The 24,203-nt window shown below is 34.8% G+C and overlaps 1 protein-coding gene across 24 annotated transcripts; it reads right to left on the bottom strand.

Annotated features, from left to right (window-relative positions):
• Positions 1–3,382: 3,382 nt before the first annotated feature.
• LOC114299377 (uncharacterized) lies at positions 3,383–22,811 on the bottom strand. 24 transcript variants are annotated; one of them, XM_028244093.2, is made up of 19 exons: positions 22,505–22,811; positions 22,348–22,396; positions 22,133–22,248; positions 17,930–18,031; positions 17,669–17,785; positions 17,461–17,565; positions 17,247–17,387; positions 16,724–16,792; positions 16,431–16,508; positions 16,208–16,330; positions 15,977–16,114; positions 14,891–14,971; positions 14,719–14,807; positions 14,525–14,642; positions 10,222–10,310; positions 10,042–10,132; positions 9,843–9,934; positions 3,904–4,176; positions 3,383–3,672 (listed from the first exon to the last, which is right to left on the bottom strand). In XM_028244093.2, exons 1-18 carry the CDS (start codon positions 22,532–22,534, stop codon positions 3,957–3,959), a joined length of 1,848 nt encoding a protein of 615 aa, XP_028099894.2. In that variant the 5' UTR covers positions 22,535–22,811; the 3' UTR covers positions 3,383–3,672; positions 3,904–3,956. The 24 variants fall into 24 exon arrangements, with proteins under 24 accessions (XP_028099894.2, XP_028099897.2, XP_082725037.1 ...); XM_028244096.2 differs by having other exon boundaries at positions 17,247–17,381; positions 22,505–22,785; XM_082868911.1 differs by having other exon boundaries at positions 14,894–14,971; positions 17,247–17,381; positions 22,505–22,738.
• Between the last annotated feature and the right edge of the window lie 1,392 nt (positions 22,812–24,203).

Genomic DNA, 24,203 nt, shown 5'->3' with positions numbered 1-24,203 from the left:
TATTCTCCTCTCTGTGCGCCCTTTTTTTTTAATGATCTTTATTGCCATATTTGTCATCAACATCTTGGTCATCTACATTTGAGCATTTTCTTCGTAATGGTTGTTCTCCCCAAAGATTCAGTTTATCTATGTAGCTATACCTTAGGTGAATGTGGAAAGAAACAAAAGGGACCATAAGTGAAAAAATTATTGAAAGCAACACTGAAAGTAAAAAGGGAATTAGTTTGTACAATTTCTCAAGAGTATTTTTCTTGTTAGCTGCTAGTGAGAGAGCTGAGGTCTAAACTTTCCAATTTTTTTGGGTTTTTAAGGATCTTGGAAAATGGTCAATTAAATGATTATTAGACCACAAATTTAGTGAAATGAGTTCTCATATAGCTCATCTATTTAATGAATGGTCAGACTTGCCAATCATTAGAATGACTAATGTCTGGAGTGGCACACCTTGGAAATAATATGAATTACTTTGCAGCATGAATGGCATATAATTCTTGGATCAAAGGGATAGGCAAGACAAAGCGGGCCAATCTCGAAATTGCATGAAATTTGGTGGATTGATAGACCCCAGTGGATTTTGAGCAAAATCTATCATCAATTTTGCGAATTTGCCATTTTTTTAAAAAGATTTGAAACTTCAATTTCTCGTAGTGTAAACCTTGGAATCTGATTTCGTCGAATCTACCATTATCATAGAAGCATATATTAGTAGTTTTTTTATTTTATTTTATTGCAATGTTTATATTTTTGATAATTTTTGTTATATTTCCTTATTTTTGTATTGCTCATTACGAAACTATCAATTCTAGTTGTTTCCTATTAGGCTAGGTTGCCTTTATTAATAAATAATAGATGTAAGCTTTAGGACTCTTAAGTTTTTTTGAGAATTAATATATTTCGAGTTTTATACTATTTTGTTCTAACATTGGGTATATTTTGAGAATCAACAATTATTAAGCCTTTATTCTTAGTATTCTTTGTGAATCAATGAGTATAGAAAAGAATTTTGTTTCCGATATTAAGTTTTCAGTTAATGGATTCTAAGATTATTACTATCTCACGTTTCTGTTACATCAATTACCTACCTTAAATTAAAGAGAAATTATTCTTTTCTCCTCAAACAAATTAAAGTGATGCTCGACAATGTGTGAGCAATCAACTAGTATATTGTTAGGTCCCGGTTTTTAAAAATTAATTAGGCAGAAGATCTCATTAACCCAGGCCTGATTTATTACTGAATAATCCTTGATTTAATCAAATTAAAATAATTTTTTTATTTTTTATTTTTAAAATTTAATATTTTGATTTTTAATTCTACTAAAATATTCTCACTCCACTCCTACACCCACATTCTCGTTTTTTGGATATTTATTTTTTGTTTAAATATTAAAATTTATTAATTAATCAGTTACATAAGTAAATTTTTATTTTTCACTATTTCATAAGTTAACATTATATAAAATTGTCATGCATATTTATTTAATTTACATTTTTTAAAGGGCACTGGGGCATGAGTCTAATTTTAAAACTTTTGGGGCAAATAACCAAGGTCTATTCTTTTGGAGCTAAAAGGACAAAACAATTTGAAAGACCATATTACTCGTACTTATCTGTCTATTTTTGTCTCCTACCTTTCCACGTTATCTATCTGTTCATGGGTCACCTAATGTCCACTTAATCTTTTTATTTGTCTATACCACCAGCAGTCACCACCACCGTCAACTACTTAGACAATTAAATTCAACTCTATCCACACATTAAAGTTTCGCAATCAAAGTTTTCCCTCTTCTTTCAATCCTCATCCCTTACTGTTGTAGGTGTTCTTTTTCTTTAACTCTGGCTTCCGACGGTGACCGATTTACAAGAAGGTAACAGCAAGAACAATGGAGTTGAGCAGTGGTGGTAGGGGCGATGGCGACGAGGACGAGGAGATTGTGTCTTCTTAGATGTAAATATTGTTTTTCAAATCACATCCATGAGTAGATTAGTGGTTTGCTAATTTTTTTTGACGGATTTTGTTGTTTGTTGTTGTTTCTATTTTTTGTTTCTTTTAATTTTAATTTTTATATATGATGTTAACATTTATTTTAATATAATTGCTTTATAACTTTTCTCAATATATATATATATATAAACTCAAGAGAACAAAATAAAAAAACTCGTGTATATATAAAATAGAAAAAATCAATCAACACAAAGCCTCTTAATTCAGCCCCCAAAATTATAAAATACAATCAATTGTCATTGCCATTGTTGTTACTGCAATTACTACTTTCTTCATCTACTAGCAACTACATGATTGCATCATCACCAATCAATTCAAATCTCACATCTTTTACCTTCATGGCGATACTAATGAATGACCCACCCAGAGAGAGCGATAAATCCAAAGACGGGACTGAAACCTCCTCAAACCACCAGTCAAGAGGGACTTGCTGCTAGCTTCTGCTGGGGCTTGAGTCCATTTCATTCCATTACATTTGGGCTGGAAAACTTTTGGTGTATCAGCCAATTTAATTATGTACTAGGCTTGTTAACTCACCCCTTCCTTTTCAGGAAATAAACGAGGGGACCGCATTGAGCTATGTTCGGAGGTGGAGTCGTCATTACACTCACTAGTTGTAATTGGTTATATTTGTAATAATGTGATGAAAATTTATAATAATGGCATTGCAAAAGGGGAAGGAGAGGGTTGGGTTAGCTGAGGGATAAAAGTCGCTGCGCTGCAAAAAGGGAAAAAATGGTGGGTCAACATTGGAAAGAAGGAAGCAGGGTAATTGTAGTGGCGCCGAGCGGAGACGGAAGTGGTGGTGGAGGATGGGTCAATAGCCATGTTCCCCTTTCACCTTTTCTCTTAATATAGCTCCCTCATTGCTCTTAATATAAGCCAACTCATTGACTCAAGGAGTGAGGAGGACAGAGAGCAGTGGTGGAGTGGGAGTATTGATGGAGAAAAACGAGCAGCGGTGGGGGTTGGGAAAGGGAGGACAATAGCCTATTTTTCCTTCTTTTCTTTCAAAAATTAAAATATTAAAACTTAAAAAAATCAAGGGTAAAATGGGCATTTTCATTTAAAATTTGATGACATAAGCTAGTTCCATCCATTTAACTAACGGAAATGTTATTATGTTTCAAGGAAGGCTAGTGTCATTTTTCAATAAAAGTGGGGCTAGGTGTAATTTAGGCAATTATCAAGGGAGGTTCGGTGTAACTGGCCCTTTATGTTAATTTACTGAAAAGAAATAACCGTTCAATCATATTTTTTCAGACTTCGTAGAACAATTGCCCATAAAGAATCAAGGCTTGGCTTGCTTGTCCTGAGGGGCTCTACAAAGCAATTGCATTATAGTTTGAACCCCCCACAGATGCATTTTAACTCTCGTACAACCCAAAAGGGCAATTATCAATAAGCAGATAAAAATATAACAGGACAGTATAGATAGATATCGAGTGCAAAAACTAAGCAGGAACCAAAAACAATTCCAGTGTCAAGTCAAACAATACACCTACAATCTTATCCAAAACATACATACATACATACATACATACATATATATATATATACACACACTAACTAACTAGAATGAGAGACACAAACAAATAGATACCAAACCCCAAACATCACTTCAAAATCCCTTCATAACAATCCTAATCAGCAAATGTAGTCTTCTTTCCCTGCAAAAGTACATGGGATAAAAAATAATCAGAAAATGGCAAAAGTATATGGGATAGGAAATAGAATCAATCATCCCACAGCCTCAAAAGCACCGGAGCAATGCAGCTCAGAAATATTTTGAGCAGTAATCCAGTTCTTACGAAACCCAGTCCAAACTTGAAAACTCATTCAACGCAAGAGATGCTCTCATCATCAAAGAATGATTAAAAACAAGTTGGAAGCCAACATACCAATACCACCAGCAGTACTTATGCTTGGTTTGCTGCGCACTCCACATCCTTCTCTACCACCAACCTCCAAACCGGCCGCCACTTTCTCCAAACCGACCAGCACCATATCTACCACTACTTCTTTCACCACCTCTGCCACTGCCAGTATAGTCACGATTATCAACTCTCCGCTTTGCCTCTTCCACCATCAGAGTATATCCTCCAAGTTCAGATCCATTGAGTTCCAGAGCTTTGTTGAAACTGTCACTGTCCTTGAAATCAATGTAAGCAATCCTGCAATCAAAAAGAGACAAAGAACTAATTGATATATATATATATATATATAGCATGTATGTCATCCACCAATCTCAACCTCAGGCCAAGTCCTAATAGCCTTGGGTACTAGTCAGTTGCACAATTATTGTCATATTATTTCAACATTTGGTAATAAGGCAGTGGCATGGAAGCCTTCTTAAAATAATGCAGCTAATAATCCCTCAGGTGTTCATACAACCCTTGCTTAAAATAAAATCTCCAAACTAAACAAACACACCACATCTGGTTGATGCAAAGTGATGATCAATTAATGATCCTTACTTCAACAAGCCCCAACCCAATTAGCAGGTTTCAATAACATCAAAGCATCAAACTTTAAATCTATTACAAAAATATTTTATTCACCGAAAAAAAAGGTTTCAATATCATTTCATCCAGTATGAAGTCTTGAAATGTATTTTATCCCTTGATACACACAGTAAAACTCGGCTAATACTCTCAAATTACCAGATTTTTATTCTTGTTGATTGATACATAAACACCCTACCCTGGCGTGCACAACATATGGCTGTAAACCCCCCACTGAACAAAATAAGAACATATAAGAACAAAAATGAGCTGCCAAAATGACTTGCAATTTTATTGACTAGAAAGTGCTTTATATACATGAGAAATATAACAGAAATGCATAATAACTTGCAAAGAAATAGCATCACAAGCCCATGAATAGATGAGCTTATCTTCTAGTTTCCTATTTTCTAGTAACAACTACCTTGAAGCTTTCAAACATTTTGACTTATTCAAAAATACAAGAGCAACTTTATTTCAACAATCTCTGAATATCTTAACAACCTACTCAACATGACACATCAGCAGCTAAGTCATCTTCTCAACACTCCTTGGATCAGCTGCTGCTCATTCCCAATTTTTCTCTTAGGAATTCAAACCTTGCTTTAGAAAGTGCTTTTGTCAGAATATCAGCAACCTGATTTTCTGTTTTGCAATGGAGCAACAGTACTTCTCCTTCTTTCTGTGCTTCCCTGAGAAAGTAAAGTTTAATCTTAAAATGCTTTGTTTTCCCATGAAAAACTGAATTGTTAGATATAGATATAGCAGCTTGGTTATCAACAAAGATTTGTGTGGACTCCTCTTGTTCCATATGCAGATCTGTTAACAATTTCCTAAACCACAGAGCTTGGTTTACGGCTGCTGTAGCAGCCACATATTCAGCTTCAGCAGTACTTTGTGCAATAATCTCTTGTTTCCTTGAACACCACGAGAACATGCCTGATCCAAAACTAAAGCAAAAACCAGTTGTACTTCTCATATCATCAATAGAACCTCCCCAGTCACTGTCAAAGAAGCCATGGAACTTAAAATCTGAACAATGAGTGAACTTTATGCCATAATTGACAGTGCCTTTGATATACCTCAAAATCCTCTTTGTAGCTTGAAAATGCACCTCACTTGCACAGTGCATAAACCTCAAAAGAAAACTCACAGCATGCATTATGTCAGATCGGGTTGCTATAAGATACATTAAGCAACCAATCAAACTCCTGTACAAACCTTCATCAACCTTATCAGCTCCATCATCCTTGCTGAATTTCTCTTTCTGATTCATAGGAGTTGATATAGCTTTTGCAGTCTTCCATGTGAATTTTTTTGAGGATCTCCTTTGCATACTTTTGTTGGCAAATAAAGACTTCATGCTGCCTTTGCTTCACTTCCATTCCCAGAAAATAGGACATCAAGCCCAAATCTGTCATCTCAAACACCATAAGCATCTCTGCTTTAAATTCCTTTACAAGCTCCTCCTTGCTCCCTATTATAAGCAAGTCATCAACATAAACAGGCACAATAATTAAGTCAGTAGCCTCCTTCACGTACAGAGTAAATTCACTTAGGCTTTTTACAAAGCCTAGGCTTAATAAGTGGCTATCTATTCTGCTGTACCAGGCCCTTGGTGCCTGTTTAAGACCATACAACGTCTTTTTCAGCAAATACACTTTATCCTCATGCCCCTGCATAACAAATCCCTCTAGCTGCTCTACATATATTTCCTCCTGCAAAAAACCATTCAAAACGGCTGATTTAACATCTAGCTGATAGATCTTCCAGCATTTTTGTGCTGCAATTGCTAGCAGCAACCTGATTGTGTCTAACCTTGCCACAGGTGCAAAGGTCTCAGAGAAATCAACACCGTAGATTTGAGCATAACCCTTCACCACTAGCCTTGCTTTATACTTGTTAATTGATCCATTTGCATTTAACTTGGTACTAAACACCCATTTAACTCCTATAATCTTCCTATTTTGAGGTTTTTCCATAAGCTCCCAAGTGTGATTTTTCTCTTTCATTCTCATCTCCTCTTTCATAGCTTCTATCCATTTCTGATCATTTTTAGCTTCTTCAAATCCTACAGGCTTTGTTACAGCAACATTGCATCTTTGATAAATGTCAGAAAGCAGTCTTGTTCCCCTGACAGGTGGGTCATCAACATTGTCTTCAGAAGGTTGCAAATCTTCTAAAAATTGATCTTTTTCTCCATCATCCCAATTCCATTGCTCATTCTTTCCCTGTTTGAGGATGGGAAACTCTGCAAGCTTTAGAGATGTTGCTGTAACCAATAAAGACTCCTGGTTTTGCTTTCTTATCAAGCTTGTCTCTTTTCACCTGAGGCACATATGAAAAACACAGACAACAAAATACTTTGAAGTTATGTAATGAAGGTTTGTATCCATACCAAGCCTCAAAGGGTGTTTTTCTTTTCAAAGCCCTTGTTGGAAGTCTGTTAAGTAGAAAAATAGCAGTATTTGTAGACTCAGCCTAGAATTTTTTTTTGCAATCCTTTTTCATGTAGCAGACATCTGGTCATCTCCATGAGTGTTCTATTCTTCCTCTCACTCACTCCATTTTGTTGTGAAGTGTATGGAGCTATCAGCTGGTGCTCAATTCCAGCTTCTTCACAAAACAAATCGAACTGTTTTGAGGTGTATTCCTTGCCATTATCTTATCTTAATACTTGCATCTTGCAGCCACTCTGGTTTTCCACCCAAGCTTTGAATTTCCAGAACACAGCTGCAACCTCGGATTTAAACCTCAAGAAGTAAATCCAACACATTCTTGTTAAATCATCTATAAAAGCAATATAATATTTACTTCCCTTTTATGATGGGGTTCTCTGAGGCCCTCCAAGATCAGTATGTATTAGTTGCAGCTTCTATGAAGCCCTCCAGGCCTTTTTAGGAAATGGCAATCTACTTTGTTTTCCAAATTGACAAGCCTTGCAGCCAAGTAGATGCTCTTCTAGTGGAGGTAACCCTTGTACCAGCTGATTTTTCTGCATATATATGAGTGCTCCATGGTGAAAATGGCCCAATCTCTTGTGCCAAATTTCTGTTGCGTTCATGGAGACTTGATATGCTGTCTGCTCCTCCTTCATTGGATCCAGAGAGAAGCACTTGCCTCTCATTTTTATTGTACACACCTCGCGGCCATCTGCATCTCTAATCATGCACTTTTTATCTTCAAACAACAGTTTATAGCCTTTTTCAAGTAGCTGACCAACACCTAGCAAATTTTGATCAATTCTAGGCACATATAAAACATCAGTGATTAGTTTTGTACCTAAAACACTTTCAATTGCTACTATCCCTTTGCATCTTACTTCAATGAACTCACCATTTCCAACCTTGACTTTGGAAATTTTAGTTCTATCTAGTTCTCTAAAGAGCTCTTTGTCATAGGTCATATGGTTTGTGCAGCCACTTTCAACCAACCAGTGTTCATTAGAGCTTTCGCTTGCATAACATGAGGGAACAAACAGGTGCTCCTCCTCCTGCTGATCCACCATTTTAGCTTCACCTTCTTGTTGTTGTTTGCTTCTACAAACCTTCTCTATGTGGCCTAACAGGTTGCACTTTCTGCACTTGATGTCAGGCCTCCACCAACACTTAGATTGAGGATGATTTGTTTTATTGCAATGCTGGCATTGAGGGTAAGTTCCTCCTTTGTTGTTGCTGTCTCCATCTTCAGCATTACCTTTGCTTGAGTTGTCTTTATTGCCCTTCCTTTTCTTGCCTTGACTTTTATCCTGGATTTGTAGTTTGGCCTCCAAAGCTCCCTCCACAAACCCTTCTTGCCTAATCAGTCTTCTGTACTCCTGTGCCTGTGAAGCATTCAAAAATTTTGCCAAGGAAATACTTGTTAAGTCTTTGGATTCCTCAAGAGAGGAGATTTTGGGCTCAAACCTTTCAGGTGTGGTTACTAGGATTTTTTCAACAACCCTTTGATCAGACAAGTCTTCTCCAAGCAACCTTACTCCTTTATGGTCTCTGATTCCTTCATCCTTTGTATCTCAAATTCCCTCCTTAAGTTCATCACTTGCATGCTCCTTGATCTGTCATTGCCTTGAGACTCAGTTCTGAGATAGTCCCAGATGTTTTTGGCTGACTCCAAAGTCATGATCTTGGTGAAAATAGCTTCAGAAACTGCTGAATGGAGGCAAGACTTGGCCTTGAATTTTTTAGTTGTCCTCTTCTTGTGAGTCTTGATTTCTTGTATAGTGGTATTGTCAGGCAATGGAACGATTGCATAATCAGCTTCAACTGCCTCCCAAAGATCAACTGCTTGCAAATAAGCAGCCATCCTTACTGCCCATGTTTGATAATTCTCACCAGTGAAAACTGGTGGTATTATTGGAGAGAGAGCATTTGAGGCCATGCTTAGAAAGGTTAGGTGTTTGTGTTTTGGTGTTTTGGTGAAAGATCTCTCAGGATTTCTCACATAGGCCCCTTAATGCTGTGTTTGGTTAAGGGATTTGGGGAGGGATTTGGAAATGGAAAGGGAAAAGATGTGTGAATATAGGCATGATTTATTCACATTTCACCTACCTTTTCCATTTCCCTTTCCAAATCCCTTCCCAAATCCCCCAACCAAACACAGCATTAGAAAGCAGCTCTGATACTAATATGTTGTTATTTTTCAAGAACAGTAACAAAATAAGAACATGTAAGAACAAAAATGAGCTGCCAAAATGACCTGCAATTTTATTGACTAGAAAGTGCTTTATATACATGAGAAATATAACAGAAATGCATAACAACTTGCAAAGAAATAGCATCACAAGCCCATGAATAGATGAGTTTATCTTCTAGTTTCCTATTTTCTAGTAACAACTACTTTGAAGCTTTCAAACATTTTGACTTATTCAAAAATACTCCAGCAACTTTATTTCAGCAATCTTTGAATATCTTAACAGCCTACTCAACATGACACATCAGCAGCTGAGTCATCTTCTCAACAGAACTTTAGTCCCAGCTAATACTGCCTGACAAAGCATAACAAATAAAACTCAGCCAATAACTTATCCAAGAATTAACATTCCACAACACATATGTTCACTGTTTAATTACCCTTCTTTAAAGAGCTAATTGTCCTTTGTAGCCATTGCATTTCTGTATGGCCATAATTATTTGCATTATCGAGTAACGACACAAATTGCTAAAGTTATTTAATCATTGACATGTATGGTATCTTGATAAACAAATAATGCACATCACAATACATCCAACCCATATATCTTGACTACATTCAACAAATTGAAATTAGTTTTAATATTAGTTTCAATTTATTCTAAGACCATAACCCACAATATTCAAATTAGGAGAAAAGGTACACACCCTTTGAGTTCATCACCAACATAGTTTTTTGGAATGGTTACCCTTGAAATCCCTCCACAAGAAGCAAAATGCTCTTCCAGCGCACTCCTGACCTGCAATCCATGCAATCCATATTTGTTGCACATCATGCATAGAGATATAGGAATGTGACAGAAAAGGAACACTAGTGCTAGAGGAAATGTTATTTGCAACATTATACCTGGTCCTCCCCGCTGCTTTTATCAAAGCCTCGAATAAATATAGTTTGTCCTGGGGCTCTCCCACTCTTTTGGTACGAATTTCTTTCCATTCTACAATATTTGGTGTTGAAAATTAAATTCATAGAAACTTAATCAGAGTAACTTGAAACTAGCTTGAGGTGGGGAAATGGGGAAAATACCCGCTATTTGATGTGTAAGAGCCCCTCTCCTTCGCCAGATCAAGTCTCACACGACGACCCAACAAATCTTGGCCGTCCAACTTGAGAGCCTACAATGAAGACATATAAATGGTAGGCAACTACCAATCTAGATGGTTCACTCAACATTCTCAGTAACGCATAACATCTTCTAACCACACGTTTCTAACAAATGAAGTTCATTTCTTAGTAGCAGGAAACTCCTTGTTAGACTTATTTATTTTGATGATTTATTTAATTATGTTTTAATTTATTTGAAAGAGAAAAATAGAATCCAAAATTTATTTTGATGATTTATTTAATTATGTTTTGAATCCAAAATTTATTTTGATGATTTATTTAATTATGTTTTAATTTATTTGAAAGAGAAAAATAGAATCAAAATTTATTTTGTCCCATTATTTCTCACCTAAACCTTTATCCTAAATGTTGTTAGAATGTATTTAATATTTGATTAAATCAGGAGTTCAAATAGCCCAAAATAGAGGTTAGCACAGCAGCAGTTCAAAAAGTTCAAAAGGTTCATGTGGGAGGTATTCAAATTTGCAATGATGGAGTGGAAGATATTCAAATTAGTAATGATGGAGTACAACGGCTATAAATTCAAATGAATACAACGGCTATAAACGGCTATAAGTTTCATTATATATACCAAAGCCTCTAATGTAAACAAGTTACAAAAAAAAACCAGAAAATATTCTTTGATCTATAATCACTCACATTTATTCTCTGAAAAATTCTCTGAGAAGTGTTTTTCAATTTTTGTTTACATCCTCTCTCAGAAATTATACATTGAGCCTTATAGTATTAAGCTCATCTTTCCTGTGTGAGATTTACAAAAAAATCAAAACTTCATTTTATGTATCTATCTTTGAGAGATAATTCTTGTAGCTTTCTGTGAAAGCAAAAACACCATCTTTTCAATCTTGTAAGAGTGTAGTACACTCAGTGTTCTTGACTTAGAAAGTCTGTGTAAAATTCGTAGAGAATTGCTCCATTTGTAAAGAGGTTGCTAGCACCCCCTGAAGTTAGAGCATAGTGGAAAATCTCAAGTGAAGCTTGAGGAGTGGACGCAGGCCGAGTTAAAACCGAATCACTATAAATTTGTTTGCCTCTCTCTCCCTTATCTCTTTATTTTATTTAAATTGCTGTACCTATATTTCACATTTTCACTATGCTAAAATCATTAACTGACATAGTTGTTAGAACACTTGTTTTAATTATTTTTATTTCATTAACTGTATTTATCTATTGTGCTAGTCATAATTTTTATTAGGATATTATTAATTTTTAATTGTAAAACCTAATTCACCCTCCTCTTAAGTTGTCTTTTGGGTAACACTCCTGCTTGGGTAACAAACGCAATTCCGCAATTCCATGTTAAAACTGCTTGTGTCACTGAACATGGCTCCTACGAGTTTCTTAATGATGCCCTTTCACCTCACCAATCCCCAGCCACAATCTACACATTAATGAACAAGATCTTTCATCCTTACTTGGACTGCTTTGTAGTGGTTTACTTGGACGACATTGTGGTCTATAGCAACACGTTGAAGGACCATGTGGATCATCTATGGACGCCGGTGTTCAAAGTGCTAAGGGATAACGAGTTCTACGTGAATGAGAAGAAGTGCTCCTTTGCCATGAATGAAGTGATGTTCTTGGGGCACAAGATCAAGGACAAGATGCTTATCATGGAAAAAGGCAACGTGCGGGCGATACAAGAATGGAAAGCTCCTACCAAAGTGACAGAGCTAAGGTCTTTCCTTGGCCTAGTCAACTATTATTGGTGGTTCATAAAGAGGTATTTGGCATAGGTGGCACCACTCACGAACCTCCTGAAGACGAACAAGACCTGGGATTGGTCAAAGAAATGACAAAAATGCCTTTAACGATATGAAAAAGGCGGTGACAGAGGAACCAATCTTGGGGCTACCCGACCACACCAAGCCATATGAGGTGCACACAGATGCCTTTGACTTTGCTATTGGAGACCTGCTTATGCAGAATGGGCATCCTGTTGCCCATGAAAATCGCAAGCCCAACGACACCGAACAAAGGTACACGGTGCAAGAGAAGGAAATGACAACAGTTATTTATTCATTGCTTGCATACATGCAGACACTTTCTCTTGGGATCCCAGTTCGTAGTAAAGACGGATCCATCGTAAGGGTCACAATCCCCGGTCTCAAAGATATCAAGTAACTGAGTAAGAAAGAAGATACCCCTTCAGAATCGGAAAGGGTACCTAAAGGCTCATCTTTATGGGTGAGAGCCCTAAAATGACACTTACTGAAACAGTTAACAGGTGAATCTACATAAGGGGGCCCATTTGGAAAAAATTGAGTGGCCGACTGATTCCCAATGAACCCAAGGTATGATATGAAAGATATGTTATAATTTGGGAGGATCACCGTGAGAATTAAGTCTTGGCCAAGTAAAGAGAAACCCACCCAACAAAATAATGAAGAGAACCTTAAACATTTTCTTTCCTAGGAGAAGGTGATAGTACAGATATGCAAAAGCAGGGATGGTTAGGTTGAACAAAAAACTACTAGCCATTTTGGTAGCCACAACGAAAGTAGTAGGATGGATTTCCCAGAAGAGTGAGGGAAGACAAACCCACTAAGCCAGATATACCTCATTAGGAATCCCATCTCTCCGTCGGAAATGAACATCAGAAGGAGTTTCAAGAAGTGAGAATTCATCACCGAAATTGGAAGTCCGGTTACTGAACTTTTTGGTTTGTAAGCAGTTAATGTTGAAGAGGCCATGACAAATAGAGGATATGTTAGATGGATACAAGACACCATTAGAAGGTGTGAACTCTTCATAAAATTCACCAAGGAAAGGAAGACCATGAATATGACAAAGGTTGCATAAGAAGATCCTAATTTCTTCATAAATTGTGTAGGAAATTTGGTATTTGGTGATCAACTCTCCAAAAACCCTTTAAGTTAATGTTCCAAGCATAAAAAACTTGGGAGACAAACTGGAGTCTCCAAAAACCCTTTATGCTAATGTTCTAGATTCCATAGGATGATGAAGCCCTAAAATTCAAAGTCTTTGAACCTATACAAGTAAGTGATACGTGAAGATAGGTCTCTTATCATGTAGATGTCCCTCTATAAATATGAGGACCATCACACAAGAGGGGATCAAAAAGTGAGAAACAAAAAAAGGATAAAAACGAAGAGAGAGACTGAGAGAATTCGAAAGCCAAGAAGAGTTTAGAGAAACCAAGAAGAGTTTAGAGAAAGTTAGAGGCTAGGGAATTGTGAAGAGAAACAAACATTCAACACTTAAAAATCAACAGTGCAACACACAGTGATGGCAAGCTATGCGTAAAGGGTTCCCAACCCAGTAATTGTAATTTGTGTATCTAGGGATTCTAAAAAACCAAAACTTTAATAGAATAATTCTTTTGCTTAAATTCTCGTTTGTTAATTTTTTTTGTTCTTCATTAATTGGAGGTTTCACTTGTTTAAAGTATGTAAATTGTAATTAACAATCTGGAATCCATATCGGAAATAGGAACCTACTATCAAATAATCAACACTATTTAGTCTAAAAACTAAACTGTGGATGTTTGTAACATGAATTTCAAAATGTGTTGAAACATTGTTTCGAAATTTGTGTCTATGCATAATACTGACATTCTATAAATAGCTCTAGTTCCTAGTGTCCATGGACATGAGAAGTAGATGAATCTAACCTTTAAACACATAACAACACCCAACACTAGTACTCAAGTCCGTGTAACATGGAAAAGGTTTTATACAAGACGTGATTATCAAAGATTGCCAAGCTGAAGAACAATTGCACAAAATGGCAACAAGGCTGTCCATGTGTCAATGTAAAAACCACTGTCCTGTGTAATCCAAGGAATGTTATGCACATAAAATGAGTAGCTTTATGAGATACCAGAAGACAAGGGATCAATACCAAATATTGTTGTATCATTACAGAAAAAGGACAGCACCACTGAGATTCCTGAGTCCTAATCAACCAATCAGATGCATACTAATTTCTCAGTTGTAATAATTGCAGCCAAGTCCATGAAGTGGATGAGAATAAACATCTTCTTATTGTTATTATCGTTATTACATATATTAATGTTATTATTGATAGCTTTGAATGATCAAAATCCACAACTCCAGCGTTCCAGACAATATGAACATCTCCCACCCTAAAAACAAAAATATAAACAACAAAGCCGGCCTGATATTGGCTATTAGAAATCTTGTAAAAGCTAAACTGTGAATTGGAAAAATGAGAGATGTACCTTCTGCGCAGCTGCTACTGTGGCAAATTCAACATGGCCATAGCCCTTAAATGCTCCTTCATAATCTAATGCAAAGCGAATTTGTACAATTTCTCCAGCATCTTTAAAGAAGTCCTCCCTGGAGGAATAAATAATTGTCAAATGAAAATCAGCATGGAAGTTTGGAACTCAAATTTACTATAGGCAATACGTACACATCAGTTTGTTCAACAGAGAAAGATAGGTTGGCAACAAACAGGGTTTTTGATCCTTCAGTTTGAACTTGAGTAACTGGTGTTTGGGGCTGCATATAAAAAATTACATTCTCTCTTCAATTGCAAACACACAAAATAAAATAAAACTACAAATAAAAATTTTAGTGCTTACAACTTTTTTTCCAAATTCAGCATCAGCTTGCCTGCTCTCTGTCTTCAGTGATACCGCATTTACCATGTCTACATCGCTGTCCTGTTTGGCCAAGAAATTTTTGGAAAATTTTCAGAGGAATCAATTTGGAATCAACAGTACAGGGGTTTTCAGAAGTCGAGCTCATAAGTTGCATTCCAGTTAACCCTTGAAAAACAGATGCAAATATAAACATCCATTCCATTTCTTTCAAAATTAATTTTGATAAAATTAGTTATGCAAAATCTCAATCTTAGCATAATGTGAACTGCTACTAACCCAAAGGGTAAACACATGCACAAACCCATAGAAATTTCTAAGTGTTTCCATCTCTTATAGAATGATAATCCAAATCATATGACCAGCAGCATAATCTTTAATTAATTAAATGTAACTGATTTTTCTGCATCAGTGGCAGCTGCTGATGTAGCAAAATTTAATATCTTAAAAGGTTTAAAATGCTCTGGTAGCAGCCATTGCTTCCCTTGCAATAGAAGCATCTAATCATTTTATTCAGTTATTCTGTCATTTAATTTCAAGACTTCATCTCATCACATCTTTTGACGCATGAGTATAGAATTATTTTTTTTAAAACATCGACCAAACAGTCACAAAATAGTTACAGAAGGCCACATCAAAACCAAAAAAGAAGTCAATCCAAATTCATTTTTATGAGGAAAAAAACTAATTTCTCAGTTGAACTAACATTATTTGAGGAAGTGGTATTTACATTTTTACTTGGTGACTTGGAATTTGGATGTAGCAAAATTTAATATCTTAAAAAGTTTAAAATGCTCTGGTAGCAGCCATTGCTTCCCTTGCAATAGAAGCCTCTAATCATTTTATTCAGTTATTCTGTCATTTAATTTTAGGACTTGCATCTCATCACATCTTTTGACGCATGAGTACAGAATTTTTTTTTTTTTTTTTAAACCTCAAACAAGCAGTCACAAAATAGTTACACAAGGCCACATCAAAACCAAGAAGTCAATCCAAATTCATTTTTATGAGAAAAAAAAAAACTGATTTCTCAGTTTAACTAACATTATTTGAGGAAGTGGTATTTACATTTTTATTTGGAGACTTGGAGTTTGGAGACTTGGAAGGTTTTTCGTGTTCTTCCTCGGAAGTGTCTTCTTCGCTAGAACTGTTGTCCTCTGAACATTCGTCCTCAGATTCACTTCTTTTCTTTGCAACTCGTGTTGGCTTCCATGAAAGCAATTGATTACAAACGAGAAGTAGATGTTCCGAATGTAAATACTATAAGATTATTAATCAATTCATCAGCCCTCAACTTACAGAGCTTCGCCTTAGTGATTGTGCCTTTGTAGGCTCATCATCATGACTTCCCTCATCACTGCTGCTCCCATTTTGTGTAGCTTTTTTTGCACTTTGTTTTCCAGCATTTGGTGTAACAGTGGGCTGCACCATATTTCACAAAGTGATCACTTAATGCAATTTAATGTAGCAAGAAGACTATAAAAACTTGTGGCTTATAATTGATGCTAACAATATAACCTACCTGGGCCTTCATCTTTTTCCTTTGAGGCTCATCTTCTGAACTGCTATCACTGTCTGCTTCTTTAAGGCATGCCTCCTCCTGTGATTACAGAAGTACAACAACATTGCTACATGAAATCAGTACAACAGTCAAAGAAACAAAAAATTATGCCAAAAAATTCCAAAACCCCACGAGAGTTGCTCATAAACTGTAGCCTAACACAAAAGAACTCTCATTTTCACGAGATGCTTTGTGGCCATTTTGTTCCACTATCAACTAAACAGAAGTGTGAAATGTAGACACCATGAATATACCTGTTTAGATTCCTTTGTTTCAGTTGCTGAAGATGACCTTTTTGAAGGGACAAGTTTAGTCGCCAGGGCCTGCATTCCAATAGGCAAATAGTAGAATACAACATATGATATCCATGAGCAACAGGGGGGAAAAAGCAAAGTAGTGAGCAACTTATAATGATTTCCATCACTTTATACGTGCCTAAGGCTTCACTAACCTACATAAACATATTGTTTTGTCCAAAACTGGCCACCATTTAGATTCAAACTCACAATCAAGTGCAGTGTTATAACAATATGCACTTCAATTCAATTCTTAATAAAGCATCCAAATCTGGACCAAATTTTAACTGTGGTACTGAAAGTGGGATACAAAGAGGTGGGGGTGCCCATTTTCCTGAATACACCAGTAACTTATGAGTTTAAATGGCAAATTCTCTCGGATCGTGATACCCTAACACATGATGCATTTTGTGAGAGTCAGACAGCGGAAGACATCACAAATAATGATACAAAATAAGTAGAATAGAGGCGGTAAACTCACATCTTCATCCTCTAATAATTCTTCTGAACTGCCACTTGATTCATCTTTCTTCTTGACAATCGCAACAGAAACATTTTTAACTGTAGCTGACGGCAATTTCCTGGGTTGGGACGCAGCCATTTTGACATTATTCTTCTGACCCTAATCAATAACCTTTGTTAGTATCGAGAATTTACTCCAAAGGTAATTGAAATGACAACATTTGCAGTCTCACATTTTCCTCATCTGACGAGCTATCAGAGCTGGAATCACTGGGGTCTACCGCCTTTTCAGGGACAGCTGCAGGCTTCTTCCCTAGGGTGGGTGGTATTATTTTCTTCTGGATATAATATGTATAATGACTTATCATGGTAGCCATTACAATTCTCATAAACAAAACTATCAGTAATCATTAAACAGAATCCAAAAAACACTGAACTTACGTCATCATCTGAGCTGCTGCTGTCATCTGACTTGGAATCATCACTGGATTCGACTTTATTTTTGGGAGCTGCTACAAGCACCTTTTTTGTAGGAACAGCTACCTTGCTTTTGGGGTCCTATTTATAAAAACAAACAATAAAATACTGATAGATGGTAAGGAGAAGAGTAACAGAGATATTAAAATGAACTAGCAACAGTAGAAAATTAATATCAGAAATCACTCAGGTAAATAATCTTGTAAATTTAACCCTTATGCATACTTGGTCTTCCACAGAATCAGAACTGCTGGACACCGCAGTACCATTTTTAGAAGCAGATACTGGCTGTTTATTTGAAGGCACCACAGATTTGACAGGAGACTCCTGAAGCAAAACAAAGACAGGGTTAGAGAAAGAGTCTGGAAGAATGTCTATCGCATGCTCCTCTCTCTTAAAGGTTATCAAATGCTCCTCTCTCTTCTTATACATATTATTGGTCATCACTAGGTCAAAAGCTAACGCAAAATCCAAAATATCCCCTCCAGCCTTATTTCTATCACCAAAATCATACCCACCATGCACCCTCTCATATCATAGTTTATCTATTCCTACATGGTCATTGAAATCACCACCTATAACTAGGTTTTCTCCTACGATCCATTTGGTCCCAAAAATCTTTCTTAGTCTAATCATCTAATCCTACTTGGGGGGCGTATGCACTAGTAATGTTTATTATATTCTCTCCAATAACTAATTTAACTAACATAATCCTATCACCTTTCCTAATGACCGCAATTACATTTTCTACAAGATCCTTGACAACTATTATTCCTACCCCATTCACGTGTAAATCCTTACCACTATAATATAGTTTAGAATCGGTATTCAATCTGTTATACAGCAATATTCAAAACATATCGTAAATAGTAAAAGAACAATACAAAGACATGTACAATAAATTTAGATCAAAATTTATTTTAGGGTAAACCTATGGGAGCGGGAGCGGGAGCTAGAGTGGGGGAACGTGACCACTTAAAGGAGTCATAGATTAGGAGCACTTAAGGAGTGATATTATTATATATGATTTAATTAGATTTCTTTTAAACAATTAGATGATTTATTTTATTTATTATATGTTAAAAAGTTAAGAAATAATAATTTACAAAAATTATTATTATATATGATATTTAAAGAAATAACAATTAGATATTTTATTATATATGATAAAAATTATAATTTATAAATTTTATTTTATATATATATTGTATATGATAAATTATATTATATATATTATATATGATTGATTATATTATATATAGTAAATTATATTAAAATAGAGAGAGAGAGAGAGAGCAGAGACAGACAAGAGAGCAGAGAACAGATTGAGAGACGAAGAAAGAGAGAAGCTCAGAGATAAAGAGGAGATCGACAGTGAGAGAAGTGACGAAGATGATCAAAGAGAAAAAAAGAACGAGAGACAGAGAGATCGAGTAGAAAAGAGAGAGAAAACGAGAGGTAGAGAGAGAAGAAGATCTCTCGATCTAGAGAGAGAGAAGAAGATCGAGAGACAGAGAGATCGAGAGTGAGGTCGAGGTCGAGAGCTCGAGATCCTGATCACTTCCTTCTCGCATCATATTCACGTCACACCTCAAACTCGCAATTCTTCTCCGATTCTTCCTCGGAAGCACAAAATCGCACTTCTTCCTCAGATTTGTGAGTATCATCCACGATTCCTACTACTACTAAGGGATAAACTATCAATACGTCCTAATAGTTGGATTTAATTCTCATCAAGTCTAATCTTAGTAAAATTGTCGCTAAAAGTAATTTTTTGTGATGATTTTTTGCATGTCACTAAAAATTTAAAAATTGACAATTAGTGACTTTTTTGTCATGATTTTTATAAATTGTCGCTAAACTTATAATTAGTGACATTTTTTGTGAAAGTTTACAAATTGTCACTGAAAATTAACAATTAGTGACATTTTTTAATAGTGTTTGATGAAAAATGTGATTAATTCTCACAGGACCTATTGGACAATAAGTCCACCTATTAGAATCTACACGTAAGTCCCCCTTCATTTTACCTCCACGTGGTTTGAGACTGAAACACTTTACCTTATGGTTTAAATATAGCTAGAAAATTCACATGTGGTTTTGGTTTAAAGTGTCACTGTTAGTTTGTGTATCACACTTGCTATTTTTTAGAGTGGACTTAGTTTTCTAAAAAAATAAAGTGAAAACAACAAGAAGACAATTTAACTCCAATCTTCTCCAAACTTAGATTAAGATTTTAATTAAAATAAAAATATAATTAAGAACTGATCTAAAATATAATTAAATTAAAATTAGATTAAGATGCCAAGAACTACAATAAATAATTTAGGATTAATTGTGATCTAAATTATAGTTAGATTAAAAAGTTAGGAATTATAATAAATAATTAAGGATTTAGGATTAATTGTGATATAAAATATAATTAAATTAAAAAGTAAGAATTATAATAAATAATTAATTATAATTTAATTGAATTAATGTTAGAAATTATAAATTATGAGAGAAGAGAGAGAAATAAAATAATAAAAATAAGGGCAAATGACGCTAATAGTCCTGTATTTTGGCTCTTGTATCACTCAATTCTTACCCTAAATTTTTAATTTTGTCTAAAATTGGTCTAATTGATTCTGATTATTAGTATTTTTTTTTTTTTTATGGCAAATGCACACATGAGTGGCATGTGTCATATATTTGGAAGTAAAATTGTAAATTTGATCAATTCAGTGACTTAACCTCAATCAACTCAGTGATCATTTTGGATGTCTTTATTTACACACCACCTTTCATCTCAAGGCACACCATTAATTAATTTATTTTTTATTACAATATTAACCTAATATAAAATGACCACAAAAGATAAAGGGTTGTAATACACACCTTATGTAATACACACCAATTACTCATTGCACACCACACCCAATTTTGATTTTTTTATTTTTCACTCAATACGCACTATCAATTTTTAAATATTCCCAAAATATCCTCATCTTCTCCAACCATAACCATAACCATAACCCTAACCCTAACTCTACCCCGTAGCCGTAGCCGCCGCCGGCATCAACCGTTGCCATCAGCCATCCTACCTCTTTCTGCCGCCGCTACCCTTCAACCGACACCATCCCCTCATCACTGCACCGCCGTCACCGTCGCCTTCCCAACACAGATCTTAATGATCAAACATGGCCTAATTGGCTTATAGTTTTTATTTTGATCTTCTTTTTAAAGTTGTTAATTATAGTGAGTATAACTAGTCTTGTATTTTTGTTTATTTTTACTCTTGCTATAAGAATGTTCTTTTGGTTGATCACTACTGCTTTCTTGTTCTTGTGGATGGTTACAACTGCCTTCATGGTCACTTTTACTTTTTTATCAGCTTCATGGTCATTTATCTTCTTGTTTCTTTTACACTATCTTTAGATCTTTGATTGGTCAAGGGAATAGAAAATTGAGATGGAAATAAGTTAGTTAAAATATTCGTATTCATATTTCTTTTTTCTTTTTTCATTTTTTGGTTCTTTTTTTCTGTGGTGACCAGCTAAAAACGATGGATTTTTTGATAATTATTTCTTCTCTTTTTTCTTACCCAACTCAATGAAAGATTGAAGCTTGTAGGTGGGGTGTGTGAGTAAGTAAAGGTAAAAATGAAAGATTATGGGTGGAAGATTGTGATGTGTATTGAGTAAATTTCTTATTTATCAAATTACTAAAGGTGTGCATTGAGTAGTGGTGTGCCTTGGGATGAAATGTGGTGTGTAAATAGAGGCACCCGATCATTTTTCATCAAAAATCCTAGCATTGTTACCAATTGGACCAAATTGGCTCAATATCTAAAGTTAAGAGTCAAAATTAAGTCAATTAAAATTGTAGAGACAAAAATGACAAATGGCAAAATATATAGACTATTGATATAATTTAACCAAAGGGGTGCGGCAACTTGGTAAAGGCTTGAGGTATAAATTTTGAGATCCCTAGTTCGACTCTCCATGGGGCCAACTATTTGAGCGATAACACATACGGTTGGTAGGATGAACCTTCCAGTCCTGGGTGAACCATACCCAGTGTTAGGAGTGTGTGTTCAAATCCCGCCGCAACTTATCTGCTGTGTAGAGCCACCTAAGGGTGACCTATGCGGTTAGGCTTTTTTTTTTTTTTTTTTTTAACTACTGCTATAATTTACCCTAAAAATAAAATTAAAAAAAAAAATGCATAAGGTTTGAGGTATTCCATTTTTGCACTTTGATACAAATATGGTCACTTTCTCACTATATTTGAATTGTACGATAAAATGCTCTGGCCCCGTGTGTAAACTGAATTTTGCTCATAAATTTACTATAAAAAAAACAAAAAACAAAAAACAGTGTAATTAAAAAAAAAAAAAAAAAAAAAAAACAGGTTGTAGAACCAACTAAAAATGGTTGCTAGTCAAACCTTGTGGTCTCCATCAGATTGTGAAGAAGCTGCATCATCTTCCCTGTTGTTGATCTTCTTCTCCTTCTTCAGGGTCGTCTTAGCCTCATCACTCTTGTGTCCTTCTCTCTTACTCACTATTACATACACACAATCCACATTCCTCACTCACAACACAAATTTCTCAAAATCAAAAACAATTTAACAACAATTAATCAGAAAGAAAGCAAACCTACCTTCCTTTGCAGATTTGGTGGATGCAGGAGCTGCGTCCTCAACAGCAAGCTGCATCAAAATCAAAACCCTCACTCATGCATACATATATACATACATCCACAAACACAAAATATATATATATATACACACACATAGAAAGGACGACAAGTGTCTCACTTCGCTGGATTTCTGGGTAGAATTATCCATCTCAAGATGAAGAAGAAAAAGAGAAGGAATATGACGCCTGCTCGGGGATTTTACAAACACCCTAATGTTTAGGGGTTTTCAGATCATCCCCAATTACCTTCTCCATTTTTATCTGACATTTTGTTCTATAGTTTTAGCAGTGACGATTTCCCTTCAAAAATCTTAATTGATATTATTAATTAAATTAGAGGTAAAGAATCAATCAATTTTAAATGGCGATTTATAAATTATTTAATTTTTTTTGTTTTTTTGGTTATAGAGTCAAAAGTTTTATTATAGTATAAGTTATATAAAGAGTCTACTATAAATATGCATGTATTATGTGTTGAAGGATAAATAAAAGTTTTCTCATAATATTAAAATTACTAAATGTTAGTGTATTTTTTTTAAAATATAACACTTTAACGTAACACTTCAAAAATATAATACTTACACTAAAAAAATTTCTTAGTGTACTTCTCTTAAATATAACAACGTAGTATTTTAAAAAAATTTCTTATTGTATTTTTTTTCTAGACATAACACTCTAATCAATGTAATATACAAAAATTTCTTAATGTATTTTTCTCAAATATAACACTCTAATATAATACACTAAAAAACTTTATTTTTCTCAAACGTAACAATGCAACATTCCAAAAAATTTCTTAATGTATTTTTTTTCAAACGTAACACTTTAATCAATGTAACACACAAAAACTTCTTAGTGTACTTTTCCGAATATAACATTCTAATGTAACACGCTAAAAAATTCATTAGTGTATTTTTTCAAACATAACAACGTAACATTTTTTTAAAAAAAAAATACTTAGTGTATTTTTTTCAAATGTAACACAAAAACTCATTAGTGTACTTTTTCAAATGTAGCAGTTTAATGTAACACTTCAATATAACACCAGAAAATCACACCAACAGAAATGCAAATTTCCAAGCTCGAAAACGGACACCTTAGCAACCAATTCCCCCAAAAAGAATCTTTCACATCTCACCTTTCCATTCTCATCCCAAAAACAAATCAGAAAATTGAAAAAAATAAATCATAAAAGGATATTCACTTAATTCAAGTGGCACCAAATCAAATAAATACAACTTTTCAAAACAAAAAGGTTTAATTAGTTCATAAGAAAACTCTTAGAAATAAATGGATCAACATTTTCTTATATGAGATTTATATATAAAATTTCCTTAAATTAAATTGATATAAAATTTAAAATTAAATATCAAAATTGAGATTATTAAAATTATAAATACTAAAATGACACACAAAAGAAAATACAGGACCTGCAGATGTAATTCACCTTTTTTATTTTGAGAAAATTTGTGAAAAGTTCATTTTAAATGGGGTATAAGGAATTAGATTCAAAGTAAAATTTTATTTGGAAATAAGAACACACCAGAAAAGTCTCTGGAAAAAGTCATTGGCGCCAGAAAATTTTGACGAAAAATTGATTGGAAAAGTCGCCAGTAACCACTGACCAGCGATCGGCGACAATAGGTAGTAGTGGTGAGTAGGAAAATGTGTAACATTCAACAAATACAGTGTTGAATAAATTATATGTGTTATATTTTAACAGATAATTAGTTTAGTGAATTTCAACAGACAAAGAGATAGGTTGATTTCAATAGATAAGTTTATTTTAAGAGATAGATAGATAGGTTGATTTCAACA

The sequence above is a fragment of the Camellia sinensis genome, chromosome 5, assembly GCF_055761805.1.
Source record: "Camellia sinensis isolate YWXY chromosome 5, ASM5576180v1, whole genome shotgun sequence".
Taxonomy (NCBI): Eukaryota; Viridiplantae; Streptophyta; class Magnoliopsida; order Ericales; family Theaceae; genus Camellia; species Camellia sinensis.
This window is presented reverse-complemented; position numbering and strand designations above follow the sequence as displayed.

Bases quoted from the DNA above. Each gene is read 5' to 3' on its own strand.
- LOC114299377 (XM_028244093.2), bottom strand. From the start codon at position 22,534: ATGGATAATTCTACCCAGAAATCCAGCGAA. The intron at 18,032-22,132 runs GTTTGACTAGCA...GTTTTGCTTCAG, and splicing joins AATCTGATGGAGACCACAAG to GAGTCTCCTGTCAAATCTGT. The intron at 10,311-14,524 runs GTACATCTCTCA...TCTTCATTGTAG, and splicing joins CAGTAGCAGCTGCGCAGAAG to GCTCTCAAGTTGGACGGCCA.